Consider the following 22,694-nt stretch of genomic DNA (forward strand, 5'->3'; position numbering starts at 1 on the left):
TCCTTTCTCCTGGCTCCCTGCCACCCGCGATTCTCAAGGTGCAGTTCAAGACCTGCCTGCCTGGCAGTGGCCCTGAGGCACCACGGCCTCCCTGCATGTGCTTCTCTGTCTCCAGCTCTAGTGATTCGCCCGGCTCCTGTCATGGGGTGCAGAGTATGTGCGCAAGGACCCCTCCCATGGCAGGCAGCCTGCTGGTCCTGGAGTCCACTGGTGAGCACAGAGCGCCTGACAGAGCGTAGGCTCTGGGTCTCACCTGACCTCCACAGCCATGGCCCTGGCCATGCGCCCGCTGTCTCGCAAGTAACCCTCGGAGCAGAGGAGCTCCAGCGGCATGGACAGCTTCTTCACCAGCTGCAGCCAGGCCTGGGGACTGGGCTTCAGGGTGTCTCTGGTCAGCATTTCAACACAGGCCATTGCCGCAAACACATCCAGCATCTGGGAAGAGGATGGTCAGTGACAGGCAGGGTCCCTGCCTCTCCACCCACCTCTTCTTTGGCCGCAGCTCCCTTAGGCCAGAGGCCCTGGCAGAGGAGTGCGTCCTCGCATTTCAGGCTGTGACCCCCTCCTCTGGGCCTCAGGATACAGGAAGCACTAGCCCCCTGTTCCCAGTTCCTCTGTGCTGTGCTGCTCCCTGAGCAGCGGGGCCTGGGCCCGAGGGGCGTACCATCTCACTGCCAGCAACGTCGTGCTTCTGGATGGCTTCAGTGAGACTCTGCAGAACCTGCGGGTGGATGGTCAAGATTCTGGAGAAGTTGTGCAGCCGGGTCCTGTAATGCTGATAGGCCAGGTGCACCCACGGCAAGCAGAGCCAGTCCTGAGGCCGCCCTGAAGCTGCTCGCAGCTCACAGATGCAGGACCACAGTGCCATCTGCAGAAACTGGGGTTTTGAAAAGGTTTTCAGCATGCATTTTTAAATTACAGAGATGTTTTCCTGTGGGAAATTAGAGCCATTCAAAAACCACAAAAAAGAAAATTACAAATCAGACTTCACATCTCCTGGCTGCTCTTCAGTAGAGCCTCGGGCCACTTTCCTAGCTGTGCCTTTCCTCAGTCAGGATCACTGTATTCCTGATTTTCCCCACTCACCATTAGATTCCGAGAACTCCTCCATCACCCATCACCCATGCAAAACATCGTTTTCAATGGTTGCAAAACAACCATTTAAAAATGGCCAGACTTTAATTTGTCCCTCCTTCATTTATTTGGACACTTGAATCATCTCTAATTCAGAAACACAGCTGGAAGAGCCCTGCTGTGAGCACCTGCCTGGCTTCTGCTAGCTTTTGCAGGACGGTCAGCAGATGGGGGCTGGGCTCTGTGACCATCCTGCCAAGGGACTGCTGCTCAGCACCTGACCAGGAGGCCTCGCAACCCCACCCGTCTTTTTGAAAAGTTGGTTTTGCCAAATGAGCAGGTAAAAGTGGCATCTGAGACTCACTGGCGGGCTGGGCATGTGGCGAAGCTTTCCAGACGCCACAGGGCCATGCTCCACGGAGCCAGCTTGCAAAGTCTACCCATCTTTAAAATCAGGGTACATTCGCCGATTCCCAAGGACGCCTGGCTGACCTTCGGTCCCACGGCTGCAGGAGGCCCCCCGTTTGCCCCCTCCTTTCCTGTGCTCGCCTGACTAGCAGGCAGTTGCCCGAGTTTCCGTCTCGGGCTGGGCTGCAGTGCCCTGGTCAGTACTTGCCCCAGTGCCCAGGCTCTTCTCCTCAGCACCAGGAACAAGGAAGCATCAAGCTTTCCAAAGAATTTCACTCATTCTTCTTTCCTCAGGAGGTCAGTGACACTGATTTTTGTCAAGAGAAACTCAACCATTGAAAGACATGCTACAGGGAAATGAGAGCTTCTTCCAGGAGGCCGTGGGGAGCGGCCAGGGCTGGCCTGTGTCCTGAGGAGCACAGGGGACATTCTCAGCCTAGCTCCAGCTCTCGGAAGCCAAGTTCCCACATTTGTCCCCAGTCGGTGTGGTGCAAATTTCGCACTTGACCTTCAGTGGACACCTACCTTCAGCTCCTCACAGGTGGACACTCTCATGGTCAAGAGCAGGAAGTCCCTCGAGTAACACTGTACCAGCTCCTGCTGCTGATCTTGAGGAAGCTGGGCAAGAAACATGCCCAGGGGGGTCTGCTGGAAGATTTCCACTAACTTCCCCGACAGTCCTGCAGGGAGGAAGCCAGAGTGGCTTGAGAGAAGCTTGGCCACAAGCTGAGAGAAGCTCGCTCCTGGGAAGGAGCCGCAGGCCATCGCAGCACGTGGGGCGGCTCAGAGACAAAGTGCCGCTGGCTGCCTTATGGGATGGGGATCGGTGGATGTGTAGACTCGGGGCGCGGAAAGGAAGGCAGGATCCTCAGCTGGGCTCACGAGGGCCACGCCAGCCCAGCAGGAAAACACATCCGCGGCAGCCGAGTTTTGTGCTACACGTCTGCTCTGTGTGACAGGCCCCTGGAACCCTGGGTTCCAAGGGAATCAGAACTGAGTGGGCTGCTCTTCAGGGCTGGGGTCAGAGATGACATCAACCAGAGGTATGCCTTTGGGCAGACAGTGAGTCAGCTCCCAGCTGCACACTCTCCTGGACAGGCAGGGCCAGGCAGGACATTGCCCAAGCCAAAAAACACCCTCTCAGCAGGAGACAGACTGCTTCACATTGTTTAGGACAAGTGGCGGAATGCAGAGCCAGAGAAGCAGTTCCCTCTGAGCATACTGCTGGGTTCTCTAGGTAAACATCGAAAAGATAATTTCACATGCGAAACATGAGTTTTCCAAAAACAGTGCTGCCACTGGCTTTTCTGGAATGACTATGGCCAACCCCTGCCCCCAGCATGTGACAGCAGGGCATGCTGTCTAGCACACACTGTTGGTGACTCAGGAGGGACCAACGGGTCAGCCTAGAAAGAGGACATGCTCCTTTTGATGGTAGCATTGGGTGAGAAAGGTTAAAGGGAACTTTCCTGGGTCTGAGCCTCAGAACAGGAATGGTCAACTCGAAGCAGGCAGCAAGCTCTGTCCCTGCTGGAACACGCTCCAGTTCACCAGCCTGCCGGCCAGCACACCACTAAAAATGGCCTCACAGACTCCCTTCACAGTGTGACTTCAAGGCCTCTGACCTGCTGGAGACTCTCACTCCTTCAGCAGAAATTTCAAAATGAACTTGAGTCTATTCCACATGCAAAGTGTGAAAATGAAAAGCCCCTGAATTTATTTGGTGCCAGCCACTCTCTGCCTGCTGATGCTAGGCAGTCTCTGTGGGTGAAGGCTGCTTCACAGGGCTACCTCAGCCATCTTGAGCAGGGCTCACCTTTTGCATCTGTGATGTACTGGGCCTGGACCCAGAGTTCTTCCAGATGGTCCCTGATTCTCCAGCTGAACGGGACGCCGTTGGAAGCTCCCTCGGGAAGGCTCATGTGGTTCTGCACCATGATGGAGGACACCTCACTCCTGGACCTGCAGTGAGGACAGGTGAATGCAGATCAATTCCTGAGATGGCACTCTGAACACCAGAGGACATCACCCAGAAGGTGCTGCGGGCCAGGGGTGGCTCTGCGGTACAGTGAGGCCCGGGTTCCCTCCGCCACACCACATCGAAACCAGACAAGGTGCTGAGCCTGCACGGACTGCTGCTGGCCACCTCCTGCAGGGCTCCTGCTGCGCAGGAATGAGGATGGACCTCAGAAGCCTTGGGTGCAGGCAGGGCCCAGGAGGGGCCCAAAGCCTCAGGCAGAACCAGGCCTCCGGTACCTGTGCTTGCCCCTCTCCTGCAGGTATAGGCCTACATTCCTGAACTCAAGTCCCTGCAATCTGAACAGGAAGTTGGGGGAGGCCCCACAGAAGCAGGGACAGCACAAGCAGCAGGAGCACACCGAAGGACACACTCTCTCCACAGGACAGTGTCTCTACTGCCCACAAGTCCAGCCTGCCTTCCTGAACTGTAACCGGTGCCCTGAGAAAGGGAACCAGCAAGAGGACACGAAGACCAAGACCTGCCGGAGGCCACCGCCTTGAGGCCGTGCAAGAGCTGGTGCAAACACTCCTGGGAAAGCAGCGGAGTAGTACTGGGGGCAGCCAGGGTGCCGCCTGGATCTTCATTCACCTTATTTGACTCCCCACAAGCGGAATGCTCAGGAATTTAGTGTCGTTGAAAATAAACATCCACAGGTCCCGGGCCCAGTCTGGGGAGTCTGGTCTGATCAGAAGCTCGAGGTTGCCGTCTCTGTCGATGAGCGCGACCATGCTCGCCAGCAGAGGGGTGACCGCACCTTGGACCCGCTTCCAAAGGGTGTGCCTGCAGCAGAGGTGGGGCAGGGGCCATGGGAGAGCAGCTCAGCACCACGGCCAGTGCCCCAATCGCACACCTCCTTGCTCTGTGTTGTAGCCTTCTAGACCACAACCAGGGATGTAAATCGACGTTCCAACACTTGTTAGTGTGAGACTCACAATGTATTGTCTTAATATTAGGAGGAGGGCTGGAAGGGAACGGAACTTAATTCTACAACTAGTAACAGTGTCCAGTGCCTTGAAAAGGTGAAGGAGTATCTGCTGCTCTTTTATATAATGGCTTTTCAGAACAAGCCATCTAGGTTCTACAAACAATGATTAAATTCTCAAAAAAAAAAAAAAAAAGCAAGAAAAATATCAGCCGTAGCTAAACTATAATAAAGATGAAAAGACCAAAGTAAATTTGATCTAGATAGAGTCAAATAAGAAAATGTGCTTATCTAGAATCCAGCTTTCCTTGTTAGTGCTTCTGTAACTAACCCTGAGTTAGTTACAGGTTAGTTAACTAACCTTTAGTTGAGTGGTTGAATTAACTTCATCTCACTTTCATGTTCACACAATGCTTTTACATAATAAAAAAATTCTACAGTTTCTTGTGGCAAAGGATAAGAATTACTATGTAATTGTGTTGGGAAGAAAAAAGAAAGCCTTTTGTATGAAAAAAATCATTTCTTTTCTGAGTACACAGGAGTCTAGAGAGAATTTAAAAACATCTACTGAGAAAACGAACACCCCATTAGTCACGGACATCACTTAAGACCCCAGACTAGACCACACAGAGGTGAAAGGGGTCCTGGGTGGCTGAGCACCCGGGTGTGTCTGGAGAGCACTGCAGTCATGTCGCAGGGTCTCCCAGAGACCAAACTTGAACAACTCGAGAATCAAAAAGAATATTGAGAGCAACGGGTTACAAAACATGTGAACTAAAAACCAGAGGACTCCTGGCATAAAGGACTCCAAGGAGGCCAGCCGTCCAGCCCCAAGGGTATGTGACTTTGAGTCCCAGACAGTGCTGGTGAAGTGTCACGACATCCCGTGACAATCCAGCAGGCTTCCGAGGCCTGCCAGCCCCAGAAATGGGCACTGAGGGTGCAGCGTGAGCAGCAGGTCCAGCTGCTCCTGGACATTGCTGGTGACCACGGGGAGGAAGTTGGTCCCCCAGGGCTGTGGAGACCACAGGGCACCGAAAGGAGGCTAGCAAACCCAGGGAGACCAGAACAGCAGCAGCAAAGGGGCGACAGGAACATGCTTGGACATGGGTGGGAAGCGGAGGCCATCGGGGAGATGAAGCACCATCTCTGGTCTCGCTTCCTTCAGAAGGCGTGGCTGGGAAGGAAGCCAAGGAGCACTGGAGAGCACACGTGAACAGAGGTGCCCTGCAGCAGGGGAGCCGGCACCACGGGACACACGGGGCAGCGGCCTGCAGCAAGGGGATCAGAGGGCAGACCTGGAGGGACCGTGGGTGAGATCACCCTGCCAAAAGGAGGGCTCAGTCCCCATCTGGGACCATCAGCAACCTGCCTGTCCCCACAGCATAGGCTCTCCAGCAGTCATCTCGAGTCTCAAGAAAAGGGTCATGGTTTTGTAAAACAAGGACCGTGGGCAACAAATGACCCTCCTGGGTCCTAATTTGAACTTGCTGTTACTTGAAGCAGTAGCCTGGGAAGATAATTCCTGTTACTTCCCTGCACATCACCATCTCAGTTTTAATAGCTGAATGGCAACCTGGCTGTGGTCTATGACATGCTGGCCAACACCCTACGAGAACGAGTTTTTCTGCTGTGAAAAAGTTAAGCAAACAAAAGCAGAGAAGGAGGCCAACCACCCCCATGACCATCCAAGTGGAAAACAATCCCCAAGACCACCAATGACTACTATCCATGACCAGAATCCAGGTGGCCAACACCCCCCATGACTACCATCCATGACCACCATCCAGGAGGCCAACGCCCCCCAGGACTACCATCCATGACCACCATCCAGGAGGCCAACGCCCCCCAGGACTACCATCCATGACCACCATCCAGGGGGCCAACAAACCCCAGAACTACCACTCAGGATTGTCTTGGGTTCTTGGAGCAAAAGCATAGCCCTGTGCTTGCCAGAGGTGGAGAATACCTGGTGTGCTCCCATAGCGGGGAGTGCGGGGCCCCGCGACACCCCTGCTGGCAGTACCTGAAGGTGCCGGCCTCCTGGAGTGCGTCCTGATTTGCGGCCTCTCGCCCCACCCACTCCTGGCTGCAGACCTGGTTCTCTTCTTGCTGCTTTAGAAGGATGTGGAGGCGCATCTTGGCTATCCGCAGGAACGAGGCTGTGAAAAGGCAGAGGGGACATGATTTGGTCCACCCGTGGGCACCGAGTCAGAGGCTCTGCTCTGCTGCCTGACCGGCTCCAGAGAGGGAAGCCATGGTTCCTCTGGCCAGGCCAACGCGAGCAGATCAAGAGATGTCCTTGGCCTGCCACTATGCCAGCTGTGTCCAGCAAGCCACAGGAACCTAGAGGGCAGCTCGCTGCGCTCAGCGACTCATCGCCCTGTGGGAAGGGCCTGCTGGGGTAGGACGAGAAGCAGGAACGTGGTCGTACCACTGCACGCGCTGTCTCCGCTCAGGAGGCCGAGGAGGACGGTGACTCTCCTCATGTTGCGCGTGCAGCTCTCCTGGTCCCTGAGCAGCCCCACGGCACTCTGCACACAGCTCCTCAGCAGGCTGGTGCTGTCCAGGACCTGAGCCTGCCAAGGGAGACAGCACAGCGTCGGCTGCTGTCACGGCCAGGGTGGGTAAAAGCCTCGCTGCCCACACAGGAGGACCGCCTCGGGTCCACATGCAAAAGCATCGGTGGCCAGTCTCCAAGGTGAAGCTGACCTACTGACCTCCCCCAGCTGGTCCCCGTGTGCTGCCACCCTCCTGAGGACCACTGGCAAGGTGGGGCTGACAGCAGGGACGTGGTCAGGGGTTGAGGGATGGGGCAGAGCTCACTAAGAGCCTTCGTAAAGAAGGGAGTGGCAGATCTTGTCCTGGTAAGCCCCCTGCACGTCCAGGTGGAAGGGGCAGGGCTCAGCCTGACCCGGCACAGACACACGGGCTCCTCCACTCAGCCACCTGCAGCCAACGGGGCAGCAGAGAGCCAGAACTCACGTCACCGCCCCTCAGGTCCGAGGCTGCACACTCCATCTCCTCGGGTCCTTCCTCTTCCATTTCCACTTCTGCCGCCTCCCCTGCCTTGCTGATCTCTGCCTCCATCGCCTCTTCCCGGTTGCCTTCCGCTGCAAGTGAAGGGACAGTCACGCCACCACCTACAGAAGGGGTGGGGCCGCCCGAGTCTGCCAAGGTTTCCTGTCCCAAGCCTCGAGGGAGCGTTGTCATCCAGATCAGCACCACGTCCACCGGTGCTCCCCCGCCTGGGCCAAGTGCTGCCACGTGCCCCGCTGCACACTGCTGACACACTGGCTGCCGCTCCTCGGCCTCCCGGGGCCCAGGCCATCTTGGCTTGAGCCAGGAACAACCTGGGTTCCTGCTGAGGGCAGGCGCCAGGACCTGAAGGTGACAGCCGGACGGCCGTGGCCCCAGCACCAAGGAGGCCACCCCACTCAGTCACTTCCGCCTGCCTCTGCGCCCCTCCTCCCCAGGCGGCCACCACGACACTCACGCGCAGGGCCGTCTCCTGGCATGAAGAGCTGGCTGATGGTGACACTCTGCAGCTTGGTCACATCGGAGGCCATGACTGTGGACCTCCGGAGGTCGTCGATGTGCACAGACCTCCACAGCCCTGCGAAGAACAAGACCAGCAGAGTCTTCTCGCGCCTCCTCTGCTTTCTTCTTGCCCGTCGTAAGCAGGGACACACCTCTGTCCAGATTTCTAATCGTGCCAGAGGGACGAGGGGACCTCACGGTCTATGTCCCTGAACACACCCAGGCCCACCAGACCCACAACATCCACACCAGCACGCTCAGCATCAACATGGGCATGGAGCTGGTCACCTGGCGCGGGAAGGCCACGTGGATCTGGCTGTGGTCCTTCACACACATCTTACTGTACTTACTGTACCTGAATTAGGAAGCGCTCGCCATCTATGGAATCACAGACTTACTTCCCTCTTTCCAGAGTACTAATTGTCTTACATGATACAGGAGGTGACCACTCCACAGAAAAGGAGAGGGACTGATGTGAAGATGGTGCCAAGGAAAGCTGCAAGTAGTCAGCCCTGGGGCTGCTGTGCAGGGGAGGCCTCTGGGTCCTTCCCACAGTGGAGAGTGGGAGAGGGAGCGCATCCCACGTGCCGCTGGGGTAGACAGCAGCTGACAGGGTGGCAGCAAGTCCCGGGGCGAGGGCTGTGGACCGGAAGCCGGGTGGGAGGCCCAGAGCCAGCTGGGGCTGGCGTATGGCCTAGACGTGGCCAGCGTGGGCCGAGAAGCAGCCCAGACACATGTAGAGACGGTGGCTGGTATCTTGGCCCTACCTCCGTGGAACCCCACATAGGACGTTCCACTCCCCATCCGGGACAGTTTTGTGATGAAATAGATGAAGACGCAGCCCCGCGTCCCTTGAATCTTGTTGATTTCGTTGATAGCAGAATACCTATTTGGAAAACAAAGGTCAAAACCAAGCAAGCAACTAAGCCAAAGCCACGTGGTGGGGCGGCTGTCGTGTCCTGGGAGCCACAGGGTGCCTGGGCGGCCACCTCTCCTGTGAGAGGAGAAGGCGGGGGGCTTCCCGTTGGCGGGTTCATCTCCCACCTCTCATGGCTGACCGGAACCCCCACCTGCACTCCTTGGGGGCCCAGTGCACAGGGTGGGGCTTGCTGAATTCCCACTCCAGAGAGTGCAAAGCAGCGGCCCCCACACAGTGGCCGAAGCCCACCTCCCCGCAGGATCCGGCTGGGTTCACTCCTAGGAGGGTCTCAGTGCTTTAAAGGGGCAGAAGTCACTCTGATGTTACATGAGGTGACGGGACACAGCTAATTCTGAAAGCATCAGATTTCCCCTATAGACACTGCAGAAATGTCCAATCGATGCTGGTTTATTTATCAGTCTGCACACCCTGACACTGGTCCTGAGTTCCCTTCTTTGTACGCAGTGCTGGGGGTCAGACCCAGGGCCTCGGGCACACTAGGTGAGCGTCCTGCCACCCAGCGGCAGCCCAGACTGAGCTTCAGGTCTCACTGCAGTTTAAAATCAAAACGATCAGAGGATGACCGCGAACACAGGCCCTGGCTCGTTCTGCACGCTGCGAGTGACCCGTCAGCACGTCCTGCATCTCACCGCTCCTGGGCACTCACTGGCCTTGCCTTCATCCTTTCCTCTCTCGTTCCTCTCGCCCATGTCAGGGGCTGGGAGGGACAGTCATTCTTATTTCCACACTGCTTTCAGGGAGGGAGGAAATGCTTCAGGAGGTCCTGGGCAGCTCCTAGTGGCCTGTGTTTCTCAGAAAAACTCCAAGAACGTACTTAGCTGACGCAAGGAGCTGGGCACTGCGAGCGCCGTCGTCGAAATCCATCTGGACGATGAGGATCTGACGTTTGGCTGTCTTCACTAAACTGCTCCTGAAAGAGAAACGGAGTCACCCAGTGAGACCTCTGTCCTGAGGCAGGAGGGTCGCAAGTCCCAGGCCACCCTCAGCGACTCGGCAAGACCCTGTCTCAAAATCCATCATCATAATCAAAAGGGCTGGGATGCGGCTCAGTGGCAGAGCAGCCCTGGGTTCACTCCCCAGCCCCACAAATGGGACAAAGCCAAAGGAAAGCATGGACACCAACCTGCACCGAGTGCAGGGCAGACACAGGCCTGGCAGGACCCGGCCTCCGGGGCCTCCCTCCACGAGGTGAGGAGCACTGCACTGGAGGAGGACCGAGCCTCGCAATGCTCGGGAGACGGGCAGACACGGCTGCCGGGAAGACCACTTCCGACAGGGGCCAGAGGGGTGCCCCCATGTGCCCAGGGTGGGGGCCGAGGGAGGCAGGCAGGGCACCTCACCGGACTTCCTTGAGGAACGAGTACTCGGTGTCAAACTGCTGCAGCGACAGGATCACGGGCTTCAGGGCCAAGCCCCTCACCTCAGCCTCGAGGGCCTCCCCGTCGCCGCTCGTCAGCAGTCTGGAGAAGGTGGTGACCTGCAACGAGCGCACGAGCCATCGGCTGGGGTTCAGGAAGGGCACAGAGCACTGGGTCTGTGGGCACTGGGACAGAAAGAAGCCTGGCCCAGCGGGAGCAGAACTCCAGGGCACAGAGGACTCGCCCGACTGGAGGATGCCTCCGTCTCCTTCCGAGATGCCAAGGTCCCGCTTTCTGCTTTGGTCCCCACCTGCGAGCCTCCGGGTCCGTTAGGGCTCGGCACAAATGCCAGCTGTCACCCGTCATCTCTTATCATCTGGCTTCGTATCATCACATGGCGTTAGCCACTGGTGACTCTTCTACCCTCACCAGTTCCTCTCTCCACCAGGGACCACACTCCACGATGCAGACCCAGACTTTCCCAGGCAGGAAGGGTCTCGCCTCTCTAGACCACTCGCCTTTTTATTTTTTTGGTACCAGGAATTGAACATGGGGGTGCTTAGCCACTGAGCCACATCCCCAGCCCTTTTTTAGATTTTTATTTAGAGACGGGGTCTCACCCTACTAAATTGCTGAGGCTGGCATTAGACTCTGAATGCTCTGGCCTCAGCCTCCCAGCCACTGGGAACACAGGCACGGCCACTGTGCCCAGCTCCAGACCCCTTGTGGGCCTGTCCTTAGTGCCCAGCTTTCAGTTCTCGACAGCAGACACACAAACAGAGGTCGCCACTGGCTCCCGAACCTGTTGCTCCCCCCCTGGATTCCCTGTGGTGACTGCACAAAGCTGCAGTGAGCTCAGGAAGGCTGTCCTCCACCTGCCGCCCCCATGAGGCAGCCCTCAGCCCGCCCACAGCGCCTGCTGACCCTCTGCAGTGTGCACCATGCCAGAGCCTCGACGGGCCCATCCGCTCAGGGCCTCTCACTCCACCTCCTCCCCGTCGCCCAGGCCGGAGGCCCGTCCTTCCTCCACTGCTTCCCTCTGCAGGCCAGCCCAAGCTCAAGGCTGCTCCACCTTGCACCCATCCCACCACCCAGCACCCAGTCCAACCTGCAGCTGTTGGCGTCCCCACCTGGTCTGCTGCACAGCTGCAGATTCAAACCCAACATCTGTGCCCCACAGAGCCCTCTGCCCCTGCTGCCTGCCCAGCTGGCCCTCCCAGCCAGCCCGAGGGGCCTCTCTGAAGAGCTGCCTGGGTCCAGGCCCACTGCGCTGCCCAGCTCTCACCTGCGAGCTCAGGGCACCTGCTTGGGGGGCATCCTGGGCTGTCCAAGGATGGGAAGCAGATGGACTCATGCCTGGCACTCTGGGGCAGCGGACGCTGTGCCCACTGCTGCTCTTGGGGTAGAGCTCTGCTCACCAACAGGCAAGAGCAGCCCGACTGAGCTGAGTGTCCTTGTGCCCCACACAGGGGACACACCGTCCCCAGACTGCACACTGGCTCGAACGGCGTCAGACCCCTGGCCCGGGGACCAGGGCTTGTGGGTGAAGGGAGAGGGACGGGCTGCGGGGGCAGTCACCTCTGTGAAGACGGCGTGGCGCTCCTGGTCAGCGGTGCGCAGGTGGGCCCAGAGGAAATCCGCAAAGCAGTGGTGCTGCTGCTGGCTCCAGTACTCCCGTGACAGCGCCTGCGCCGTGAAGGAGCCCAGCGCGGAGGCGCCCAGCCGCACCACGGCGTCCGGCGTGGCACAGTCCAGTAGGACCAGCTTGGCCTCCTCGGACACCCTGTGGTACAGCTCCTCCGTCAGCTCCTGGGGGCCCTGCCTCTCCACGGCCTGCAGCACCACAGAGGCGCAGGCGTCGGAGTGGTAGCCGATGAAGACGTCGGCCGGGCTGTACTTGTGCCCCCCGAGGAAGGAATGGGCCTTCACGTCGGCGAACTCCTGCACCCAGCGCGTGAGCGCCCGCACGATGTCCTTCTGCCACCTCTGCAGCACGGAGCTGAGGTCCAGGTAGTGCTTCTCCAGCCGGTTAATGAGGGGCACGGGGAACTGCTCGTACACCACGTTCTTCTCCTCGACGACGATCAGGCGGAAGTCCGGGTGGACCCGGCACTTGACGCGATGGGTGCCGAGCCCCAGGTCCACGTACTTCTGGCCCCCGAGGTAGACGTAGTACTGGTTGAGAGCGTCGTACAGGCTCTCGTAGAGGTGCTGCAGGTTGAGCAGCACCACCATCCTGCCCGTCTCCATGCAGATCTTCACCCGGTTGATGTTTCTGCAGATCTGGGTGTACTCCTGGTCCCGGGGAAAACTGGACCCGAAGATGATCTCGGGCTGCTGGTCCTCACTGAAGAACGACTGCTGCAGGATCTGCAGGGCCACGTAGTTTTTGGTCAGCACCAGCAAGTAGCGGGATTCGGCGTCTTCCAGCTCCCCGGCCGCCAGCCCCTGAAGGCTCCCACAAATGTTCTGCTTGATGAGCTCCAGGGTGCCCACTTCTGTCACGTCCCCGGCAGCAGGTAAGCTGGCCATGAAGATGTCCAAGGCGGGGATGTCGTCTTTGCCGCTGAAGTTCCGGAGGACGGCCCGTGCGATGTCCTGCGGGGAAGGCTTCCTCTTGGATGCTCTGGTGGTGGCGAAGACCATCTTGATGAGGCTGTAGTAGTCACGGAGCCCAAAGAACTCCTTGTCCTGCCTCTGGCACACGGCTTCGTAAGCTTTGGCAAAGGGAGCGAAGTACACCCGCACCCTGTCCTGCACCAGGCTGTCTGAAGAGCAGATCCCCCGGGCACTCTCTATGAGCTCCTTCTCACTGGGGCTGCTGCGGGTCACGAAGATGCCCCGGTTCATCTTGGCGGGGTCGAGGGCCCAATTGGAAATGCCTATGAAGCCGACTTTTTTGTGGGGGGCTGGATCGTCTTCGATGCACCCGTCTTCCAGCAGGGGGTGCAGAGCCTTCAGGGGCATTTTGGGAGAATCTTCGGCCAAGCCGACCTCATCCAGCACCACCACGGACACGTACTGCTGCAGGTCCTTCCCCTGCTGGAAGCGAGCACACTGCCTGAAGGTGTTTATGATGCCCTGCGGGGTGGAGTGGGGGCTGCACTGGAAGGACACCAGGTGGACCTGCTTCAGGCTGCGGAAGAGAGCAGAGTGCGCAGCCTGGCCCTGCATGGCATCCGCCACGATGGTCTTGGCAAGGGATTTAGAGCTGCCCGGCTTCCCCACCAGGAAGAGGGGGATCTTGAGCTCAATGCAGATGATCATCATGAAGACGTTCTCCTTTAAGGCCACGTTCCTGGCTATGGTTTTCCTCAGAGGCACCTCGCTCAGAAAAAAGTCCTGTGTGTGCACGACCTCATCCAGGATGGCCCTGCTGTCGTCATAGGGTTCTGGAAAGGACCTGCAAATGGCTCTGCGGTAGGACTCTTTCTCCTCTAGGGAGGCATGGTAACAGACCCCCACGGCCAGCACCAGGGACCAGAGGACAGGGTCTCTCCTGAAGTTATTTTTGCTGACACCAGTCTCGCGGAGAAAGGCGTCCAGCTTCACCAAGAGCATCTTGCTGTGGTCGTGAAACCACATGAACACTTTCACACAGCGCTCCACGTCCCGGAGGCTAACGAAACTGCACTCATTTTCAGTGTCCCTCATGAACCTCTGGGAGGCAGCAAGAACTTCCGTGATCACTTGAGTCTCACCCTCGCTGATCCTGACGTGGTTCACCAGTCTCTGCACAATCTGCTGGATGTAGAGCTTCTCAGCAGTGTCGTTCAGCTGGCCGAAGTCCCACACCAAAGGAATCAGGCTCGGGGGCAGGGCGTGTACACGGTACACCAGCTGCCTGAGGGGGATGGAGCCCAGCCGATCTGTGGTCTCCTCTGCACCAACCCTGTATCCCAAACCAGCTGACTCTAAACGGCGGATGGTCTCCTGGGAGTGCTTCCTGTAAGGGTTGCAGGCAGCTATGATATGCAAGCCTGAGTCCTCCTCCAGGGGCTGGCCATCCACAGTCCGATCACACAAGACTTCCTTAATACAGCTTATGGCTTCTGTTGTGTTGGCTTCGTCAAAGAACAAGATGGTGTCCAGCTGGTGCTGGCCCTTATTGAAGAAAGCAATATTCTCAGCCTCCCTGACTTTGGAGTGGATCATGGCTGCCGTTGTTCCTCCATGAACCTTGACCAACTTCATGGTCTCAGCCTGGGCACCGGCACGCCGCAGATCACTGAGGAACTTAATGAGCCTGGTTTTCCCACAGCCTGTTTCTCCCATGATGATAACTGGGATCCCACACCGGAACCGCATTTCAATGGCCAGAATCTTCAGTATGTTGTCTGTTGTGAGCTCATATGTCTCATCAGGGTCAATGGCCCATGGGATTCCTAGTGCCAAGCAGAGTCTCAGGAGCTTCTCATGTCGGGGCAGGTTATCAAAGTCCACGTTGAAGGGCACCCTCTGGAGCGACAGCCCCCTGTACAGTTCTGCTGTCATGACGTCTTTCTTGATGATCTTCCCATTGAGATGGTTGATGGCGTCCACGCTGCCATTCTCATTGGGCTGGAGATAGAAGCCTATGAATGTCATGGTCACGTGGTCACCATTGAAGAACACATAGGGGTGTGGCTCTGACTCCCACCTCCTTCGGAGAGTGAAGGGGGCAAGCTCTTCCTCATCGACCCCATCCATGGTGACCGTGAGCTTCCCTGGGCTCTGGTCAGAGGTGTGAAGTGTTGGTGTGGCAAAGTCTCTTGCCATGAAGATCATGAAGGTGACCACAAAGTTCTTGAAGCCCCGCAGTGTGTCTCCGGTAAAGCCTGCATTGCAGAACACAGAGGCCTCACAGTCCTTGAGTTGACAGTTGAGGAACCGAGCAAAGTTCCGGAGCTCTGACCAGGAGGGGTTGATGACCCCACAGTATATGAGGAGGTGCTGGATGCACTCCCCCGGGGTGCCTTCGACAGAGCCTTCTTGGTATTGAAATGTGTCTAGGTTTTGTTTCTGATGGAACCGTTTTAAATATTGGTAAGGTCTTTGGAAAGTGGCACTGCGGAATTCCCTCTGGTCCATTCCAGGCTCCACAAAGTTCCTCTCGGGGTTCAGCTCCATGTCTATCACTTCTTTGGGAGGTCTGCAGGTGACTTTGGGGAAGACGTCAAGAAAACTAAACTGGGGGACATGTGGATTCTGCAAAGGAGAGACATAAATAGAAGTTAGAACTTGATTTCCTGGAAGATGCCCGCTTGTGTTAACCCTCCACACAGTCTACCCTGGATGGACCTTTATGAATAAAATCACTCGAGTGCACCTGGCTTTCTGCAGTCTCTCGTTCACAGAGGTGGGAATCTGCACAGAATCTCAGATTCTGGTATCACAGAATCTCAACTATGGCAGCTGCATTATGAACCAGGAAGCCACTTCCAACCCAGCCTCTGAGGGCTCCAACTCTCTAACAAGCATGAACACAGAACTCCCGCCAGCTAACGGGTGACCATGCGTGAGGTCGCCCTGCCATCTTCACTGTCAGTAAAGGAGAAGTGGCCACCAACAGGGGAATCTCCTGTACTCAGCATGGCCGGGACTCAACGAGACACACAGCATCTATTTAATGGATCCAGACAGATCCAAGAGGCTGCCCGTCAATACAAGAGCATCCTCGTTCCAGATGGTGTTAAGATCTAAGTCCACATGTGTATTCCCCTTACGCTGAACTCACTGCTCCCCTAAGGCAAAAGTGGGGAACTAAGGCGCGTCACCCCAGGCCAAGGCCACAGAATGGAAGGTGTGCCATGGTCATCTGCTCAGCCCTGTGCACATACCAGCTTTGAGGATCTCTTTGGCGGTACTGGACTTCCTTCTGGAATTTCAATGATATATAAATGGCAGGGGTTCCGGAGCCACATTTTCCCACTTACATCCATTAGATATTGTAAAATGAGGAGTTTGAAAAGAAAGACCCAAGTCCCAGTCTGTACCTAAAGACAGAGAAGCACAGGTTTATAAATACACGACTGACAACCATTTCTCCCAACCCGAGGACCCTCCTGTCTTGTTCCTGCAGGGAAGGGTACTGACCACGAACAGGTGTAGAAGGAAGGGACTCCGCACACGGGGAGAAGCAGGTGGGGCCCTGGGAATCATGCCTTCTGAGGTGGCCATGCAGGCACTTACCGAAGTAGTCACATCGATGTGGAATATCATGGGCTTTTTCTGATACTGAGCATCCAAGAAAGGCAGGAGAGAGCTCAGGATGCAGCTCTCATCCACCTGTGCATCAGTTAACCGAATAATCTTTAAGGGCACCTTTTTACTGTTGAACTTTATCAGTTTTTCATGCAATCTCTTCACATAGAGAGATTTCCCTGTAATGTTAAAATAAGGAAATGTGATCACAGGCAATGGACCAAGAGGAACAGAATCCAAAGAGAATAGACGTTACTTCTCAGCCAGGGGCAGTGGCGTAGGCCTGTAATCCCAGCAGATTGGGAGACTGAGGCAGGAGGATTGCAAGTTCAAGGTCAGCCTCAACAACTTAGTGAGGCCCTAGGCAACTTAGCAAGAACCTGTCTCTAAATAAAAAGGGTTAGGGATGTGGCTTAGTGGTAGGGCACCCCTGGGGTAAATCCCCAGTTTGGAAAAAAAAAAAAAAAAAAAAGTTAATTCTCTGTGTAAAATTAAAAACCGATGCAATGGAATCTCAGATTAGAGCACAATCCCACCACAAAGCCAGAGTCCCCAGCCGTCGCCCTCCCAGCATCCTGGCCTTTTCCACTACAATGGCAGCAGTGGAAATTTAATGAAGTCAAAGCAGAGGCGTGTTCCCAGGGAGGGGGAGCGGGTCTCGTCCTGACAGGGCACTGTGCCACTCGCTTGTGCCACGAGAATGGACATCACCACCTCTTTCCAAGGGCAGCTGAGGGGAGAGCGCAGAGGCCGCCCTGCTCTGCTGCGCACAGCACCACCACCCGGGAGAGCCCAACGGAGTCAGTGCAGGGAAAGAGGGACTGTGGAGGTCCACGCGGGGCCAGGCAGGGCCCCCAGGAATTGCAACCAGGTGGAAGGGGGTGCCGTTCTAGGGGAAGCACTGCCTCCGCCGAGCGGCAAACCCTCCAAGACACGCTTTCCCACCTGCAGGGGGGCATCACCCGGGTGCCCACAGCTGCGGAGGAAAGGGTCACTGGGCAGCCCTGAGACCACCCGCCCGCCCGCCCAGAGCTCTCATTACCAACGCCGGCTCTCTCTGAGGCCACGATGCCCACACACATCCGGTCTCTGAACACAGCGGCTGCTGACGGGGTCTGTGCCGGGACCTGGTAGTGACGGGCCAGGTAGGCCTGGATGGCGTGGAGGGGCGCCTGGGGGACGAGGTGGACTTTGTGCTGGCTGAAGGCGGAGGGCAGGTAGCAGCGCTCCCGGGCCGCGTCACAGACCAGCACCAGCTGGTAGTCCTCCCGGCAGCACTGCGTGCACAGGCTGCGGAACAGCGCCTCCGCCTGGCAGCCCACCTCATAGCTCAGCTGGTCTGCGAACAGCAGGCTATAGACCTTGTGCCCCTGGGAAACAGGGGCCAGGCAGCGGCGCAGGAGCAGGGCCACCTCCTCAAACGTGGTCTCCGGGGTGCAGAGCAGCACCTCATCGAAGGTGGGCAGGGGCTGCCCCGGGGCCTGCATGTAGATGGCCAGGGCAGCCAGCAGTACCTCAGAGTGCCCACACAGGACCAGGTTGGGCTGGCCAGCCTGCAGGCCCACAGGGAGAGACCGTTCCACGGGAGGCCCATCCATCCTGGCCAGGTGAGCCAGACAACGGCCGAGGGCCTCCAGGTCCAGGCAGCCAGGCAGAAAGGCGCTCATGCACTTCAGGGACTGTTCCATGATGGCCCTCAGCTTGGCCACCAGGCTGACCTCAGAGGACAGCAGCAGTGGTAATTTTTCCGTCATCGTCCTCGTGTGGTGTCTGGTGGCCTCGCTGCACTCCGCGGTGGCCCTTCGGACGTCGGCGGGGGTGCAGTTGCCTTTGATGAAGGAGAGCATGGTGAGGGCAGCTCCGCTCGGGCTCTCCTTCTGGAGCTCAGTGCTCAGGAGCACCAGCTGCTCGGCCGTGTAGAAGTTGAGGTAGAAGTGCCGCGCTCGCTTCCGGGTCACGAACGCCTTCCAGTCGCCCAGGAAGCTCTCCATCTGCCTGCAGAGGGCTTCCAGGAGCTCGGTGACGTCCCCCAGTGCTGACAGCTGGCTTATCAACTCCAAGTGGAAGTCCATGTGGATGGAGAAGCCCCGAGTGGGGCAGCAGGAGACCTGCGCAGTCCAGGTCCGGAACAGCATGTTTCCCGCAGAGTACAGGTTCATGAAGGCCTGCATGAGCCGCTGCACCAGGCAGAACACCTGGGGAAAAGGGGCAGGAGGCGGACAGGCGGACGTCAAGGCACGCCTGGAGGGGATGCGCCAGCCCAGACACTCACGGGTTCTGATGCTAGGGGCTTGGATTCACTCCTCCCGCAGGGTCACGGGACACACGATCAGCCTAAGGAGAGGCCTTCCTTCTTTGGGAAGTGATCAGGTGGAGGATAAGAATGTGGGCTGGGCTGTGCTTGGTGGCAGAGCACATGCTGAGTATGTGCCAGGCCCTGGTTCTACGCCCAGCACTGGGGAGAAGATGTCAACTGTGAAATGCAAAGAAACTATAAAGCCAGAACACAACACAGCAAGAGGCTACTGCATAACAATGGCCTGTGTGGACAAGTACTTCGGGTTTGTTTTGGTACTGGGGATTCAACCCAGGGGTGCTCTACCATCCAGCTACATGCACAGCCCATTTTATTTTGAGACAGGAGCTCAGTAAGTTGCTGAGTCTGGCCTCTAACTTGCAATCCTTCTGCCTCAGCTCCTGAGTGGCTGGTGTGACAGGCATGTGCCATCATTACTTTAGTTTTGGTGAAGAGTACCCGATAGGATCTGAAGGTTTTAACTTTGCCAATTTACAGAGTAAATTCACAGAATCCTTCTTCCTAAGAACTATCTACCTGGTCACCTCCTATAATGCGGCTGATTAACCACCAGCTGGTGACAGATCCTTCTGATGCTATTAAGGAGGAGCTGATGCTTCCAGGGCCTGTCCCACCTTAGATATGGCTCTAGGCAATGTGCGCCCTGAAGACCCACCAGCTCCACTCTCTGGAGCCACTCTGTCCACCAGAGGCCGACCCCTGCCCCCTGCTTCACAGGCCCCCGGGCAGCCAGCCCGAGGCGACGGCAGCACCTGCTCACCTCAGAAAACCTCTCCACTTCCACGTTCTTGTGGTCCTTCTTGCCAGACATCAGCATCAGCTTGTTTAGAAGCTCCTTCAGCTCTTCCAGAGAGTAGTAGCACGGTGTCTCCAGGCCACTGTGACCTCCAGGGAGGAACAGGCGCAGGACAGCTTCTGGGGAGAGCTGCAGGCACGGCACGCTCAGAGGCCATTTCTGGTGGCTAAGACCTTGACCCTGCAAGCAGGAGGGTGCGTCACCAGCCTAGGATCTAGGAGGGCTTACCTTCTGGTCGTCTGTGGACGCCCCAATCATATAGACACCGCTGTTGTTGATTGCTGTGGCCAGGGACAGGGACGAGAGCTCGATGGATCCGTGGCTTTCCTTCACTGTCTTCAGCCACTCCAAGTTCCTGGCAGAATCTCGCTGTTGGGACAAAAGCAGGGAATACGGGCCAGGGTCTGAATGACCATCTTCCTCGCTGCCGGGCTCCTGCCTCTGCCCTTGCTGGGCAGAATCCACCACCCTCCTTCAGAGCTCACCCAGTGTCACTGCTGAGTGCCCCACCGGGCCTCAGTGTGGCTGTGCTGGTGCCCGGCTCCTGGCTGACCCTTGGAGTGCACGTGACCTGCACTTATGGCTGTCTGGGAGGACAGCCACAGGCCACGCTCCCAGGTGGGTGGGGGGACACTGCCCTGCTGGGTCCCCAGAACAGAGGCCCTCCTGGGAGAGATGCTTGACTGAACAGGAGCCCTAAGTTCCTGACATCCCATCATGGTCCCTGAGCATGACCAGAAGAAAAACTCGAACAGAACGTGAGCTTCTAGCAGAAAACTGCAGCCGGCTTTCTCTGTCCCTCTTCCCCCCGCCAGCCACACCAGGGCTGGCCGTCCAGAGGCAGCACAGGCCTCTGGACACCTCTGCTCATGGGGTGAGTTACATCGTGTAAGTTAATTCCACTTCACAAGGATGTTTATTTTTTGTGATAGAAAAATTACCCAAAAATAACAAGATAGAAGTAAAGTTGCTACCATTCAGAGAAAACCACTGCACACCCTTGAACGTACTTCCTCCTGCGCTCCTCCCACGGGCGTCCTGAGGGAGGAGCCCGCTCCCTTCCACCCGTGAAGCACTCCCACACGTGCAGGAAAGCTGGTTTTAAGCATCAGTCTAAATGTTTGAATGGCCACCCACAGGCCTTCTGCCCGCCCCCGCGGCCCTCGAGTCCCGGTGCTGCACTCCCCAGGGCCCGGCCGCCAGGAACAAGACTCACCAGCTTACTGGGCAGGTGGGGGTCGTTTCTGAGCGCCTTCCAGAGCTCTTTCAGCAGCTCCATGAACTCGCCGAAGCCCGCCTGCGTGTCCAGCTTGTACAGCAGGGACGCATAGCCCTGCACAGCATCGTGGAGGCAGGCCACCCGGTCCACGTCGATGTCGTTCTCCCCGGCCGAGATGGAGGCCAGGTCCACAAACACCTTGAGCTCATTGAGGCCTGGAGCGGAGAGAGGTCAGCAGGGGCCGCTCCAGAGGCTGCACCACTCACACCAGGAGCCCGAGCCGTAGCAAGGCCATCGGTGGGCCACCGGCCAGCATGAGGGCAGGGGCCACTTCCCGCCTGCGTTAGGACTCTGCAGCTTACAAGGACACCGATGACAAGGACATCTAACCTCACCAACAGTGGCCCGGGCTACCAGGCATGCGCGCACCTCATCGCTTAAACAGAAACAAGCTCAGTTGGTGGATTTTATGTGGACAATTAATCACTTAAAAAACTGAGATAATTCTCCTGCAGTTAATTACTAATCAAAGATTGTACATCAAAGCAGACTCGGGAGGATAAGGTGGAAGCAGCAGAGCTCTGGGTGAGAGCTGGGGCCCGTGTGGCCTCAATGACCACAGGAGGTGCTCTGTGGAGAGCCGGGGCTGGCCCTGCACCATCCCCTGGCCGTTCTTACCTCTCCTCCCCTCTCTGCCTAATCCACACAGCCACACAGGCCACCCCGCCCTAGGCTGGGGCGAGAGGCACAGCTTCCACGAGCTGGTGGCAACAGCAGCTCCCTGTGGGCAGGAGCCTGCCCAGGCCTCTGGCAGAATGAGCCGGAAGGAGCAAAAGGAGTCAGGATGCTTACAAAGGCAACGCCAGTGTCCAAAGACGGAAGGAGCAGCAAGGGGAACAGCACCAACCAGAGCCCTGAGCAGCTGCCTGACGCCAACTCCCCTCAGGCCTGGAGGCAGACCCTGCCCCAGGACGGCTCCGCCTTCGGGAACCCCAGTGGCAAGCGCCGGGGCCACGTTCCCACGTACCTCCCAGCGCCTCGTGCAGCCAGCTGACCAGCTCCTTCTGCAGGGCCAGCTCCTCCAGGCACTGGCGGTGGGGCTCACTGATGCCCTGCATCAGCTTCTTGGCCTGGATGAGCTGCGGGCTGATCTGGTCCAGCTTCTCATGGCGCGTGGCCTCGAAGTCCTCACTCTGCAAGACGAAGCTCCACTGGGGGCTGCACCAGCAACCACCCCCACTGCCCGCCAGAGAGCCTCCGCGAGTGCTGCCCTGCCAGGCAGCCTGCCCCCTGCTGCCCTCCATGCTGGGCCATGGCAGCTCCTGTCCCTGGCACCCACGGTCCCGTGAGGAGGCTTGCGAGGACTCTGAAGCCTGTCCTCGCAGCAGCCCCGCCGGGTCCAGTCACTGGCTTCTCTGGGAGTTTCAGATGGGCCAAAAGGCTCTAGTGTAGGGAGGACAACTCCACACCCTGTGCTAGACTTTAAGCACAGTCACACCTGTCGCCACTGAAACATGGGCCACACACGCCTTAGAAACACGGGGCTAAGAAACAGGAAGAAGGGACTCAGGCCCGAGCCAGGACGGGAGCAATGTGCTCTTCGGCACTGCCCGCTGGGACTAGGAGTGTCACCTGGACAGCTGACAAAGCATTTCCTTTTGTGCTTCTATAAAAAACCTAATGACGTGAGATTCCTCTGGAAAGAGGACGGTTTTTCTCTCCTGAATGTTTGGTTCTCAGACCAACCCAAGAAAACTCCCGAGGTAAGGAACAGTTACACTTGAGGCACACTCAAGCAAAGGTAAAGATGCAAGCCACGGAATGTTCCAGACTCAGTGCGGCCCAGACAGGAGCCCTCGAAGGGGGCTGCCACACTGTCCTTCCCAGAAGCCCTGGGGCTTCCCAGGAGTCTGAGGT

General features: G+C 57.5%; 1 protein-coding gene across 1 annotated transcript in view; it reads right to left on the reverse strand.

Moving 5' to 3' along the window:
* The window catches only part of RNF213 (ring finger protein 213), a 111,015-nt gene that overhangs the window by 31,138 nt on the left and 57,183 nt on the right, over positions 1 to 22,694 (reverse strand). Inside the window, exons 22-41 of the mRNA XM_079135369.1 lie at positions 21,805 to 21,970; positions 20,775 to 20,992; positions 19,787 to 19,927; positions 19,523 to 19,687; positions 17,488 to 18,640; positions 16,434 to 16,624; positions 16,082 to 16,237; positions 11,841 to 15,449; positions 10,245 to 10,381; positions 9,719 to 9,814; positions 8,732 to 8,850; positions 7,921 to 8,040; positions 7,410 to 7,537; positions 6,859 to 7,003; positions 6,451 to 6,586; positions 4,091 to 4,282; positions 3,299 to 3,444; positions 2,008 to 2,162; positions 665 to 877; positions 254 to 435 (exon numbers count right to left, since the gene is read on the reverse strand). Coding sequence (XP_078991495.1) covers positions 254 to 435; positions 665 to 877; positions 2,008 to 2,162; positions 3,299 to 3,444; positions 4,091 to 4,282; positions 6,451 to 6,586; positions 6,859 to 7,003; positions 7,410 to 7,537; positions 7,921 to 8,040; positions 8,732 to 8,850; positions 9,719 to 9,814; positions 10,245 to 10,381; positions 11,841 to 15,449; positions 16,082 to 16,237; positions 16,434 to 16,624; positions 17,488 to 18,640; positions 19,523 to 19,687; positions 19,787 to 19,927; positions 20,775 to 20,992; positions 21,805 to 21,970 — 7,568 coding nt within the window. The remainder of the gene's footprint in view (positions 1 to 253; positions 436 to 664; positions 878 to 2,007; positions 2,163 to 3,298; positions 3,445 to 4,090; positions 4,283 to 6,450; positions 6,587 to 6,858; positions 7,004 to 7,409; positions 7,538 to 7,920; positions 8,041 to 8,731; positions 8,851 to 9,718; positions 9,815 to 10,244; positions 10,382 to 11,840; positions 15,450 to 16,081; positions 16,238 to 16,433; positions 16,625 to 17,487; positions 18,641 to 19,522; positions 19,688 to 19,786; positions 19,928 to 20,774; positions 20,993 to 21,804; positions 21,971 to 22,694) is intronic.

The sequence above is a fragment of the Sciurus vulgaris genome, assembly GCF_902686455.1.
Source record: "Sciurus vulgaris genome assembly, chromosome: 3".
Taxonomy (NCBI): Eukaryota; Metazoa; Chordata; class Mammalia; order Rodentia; family Sciuridae; genus Sciurus; species Sciurus vulgaris.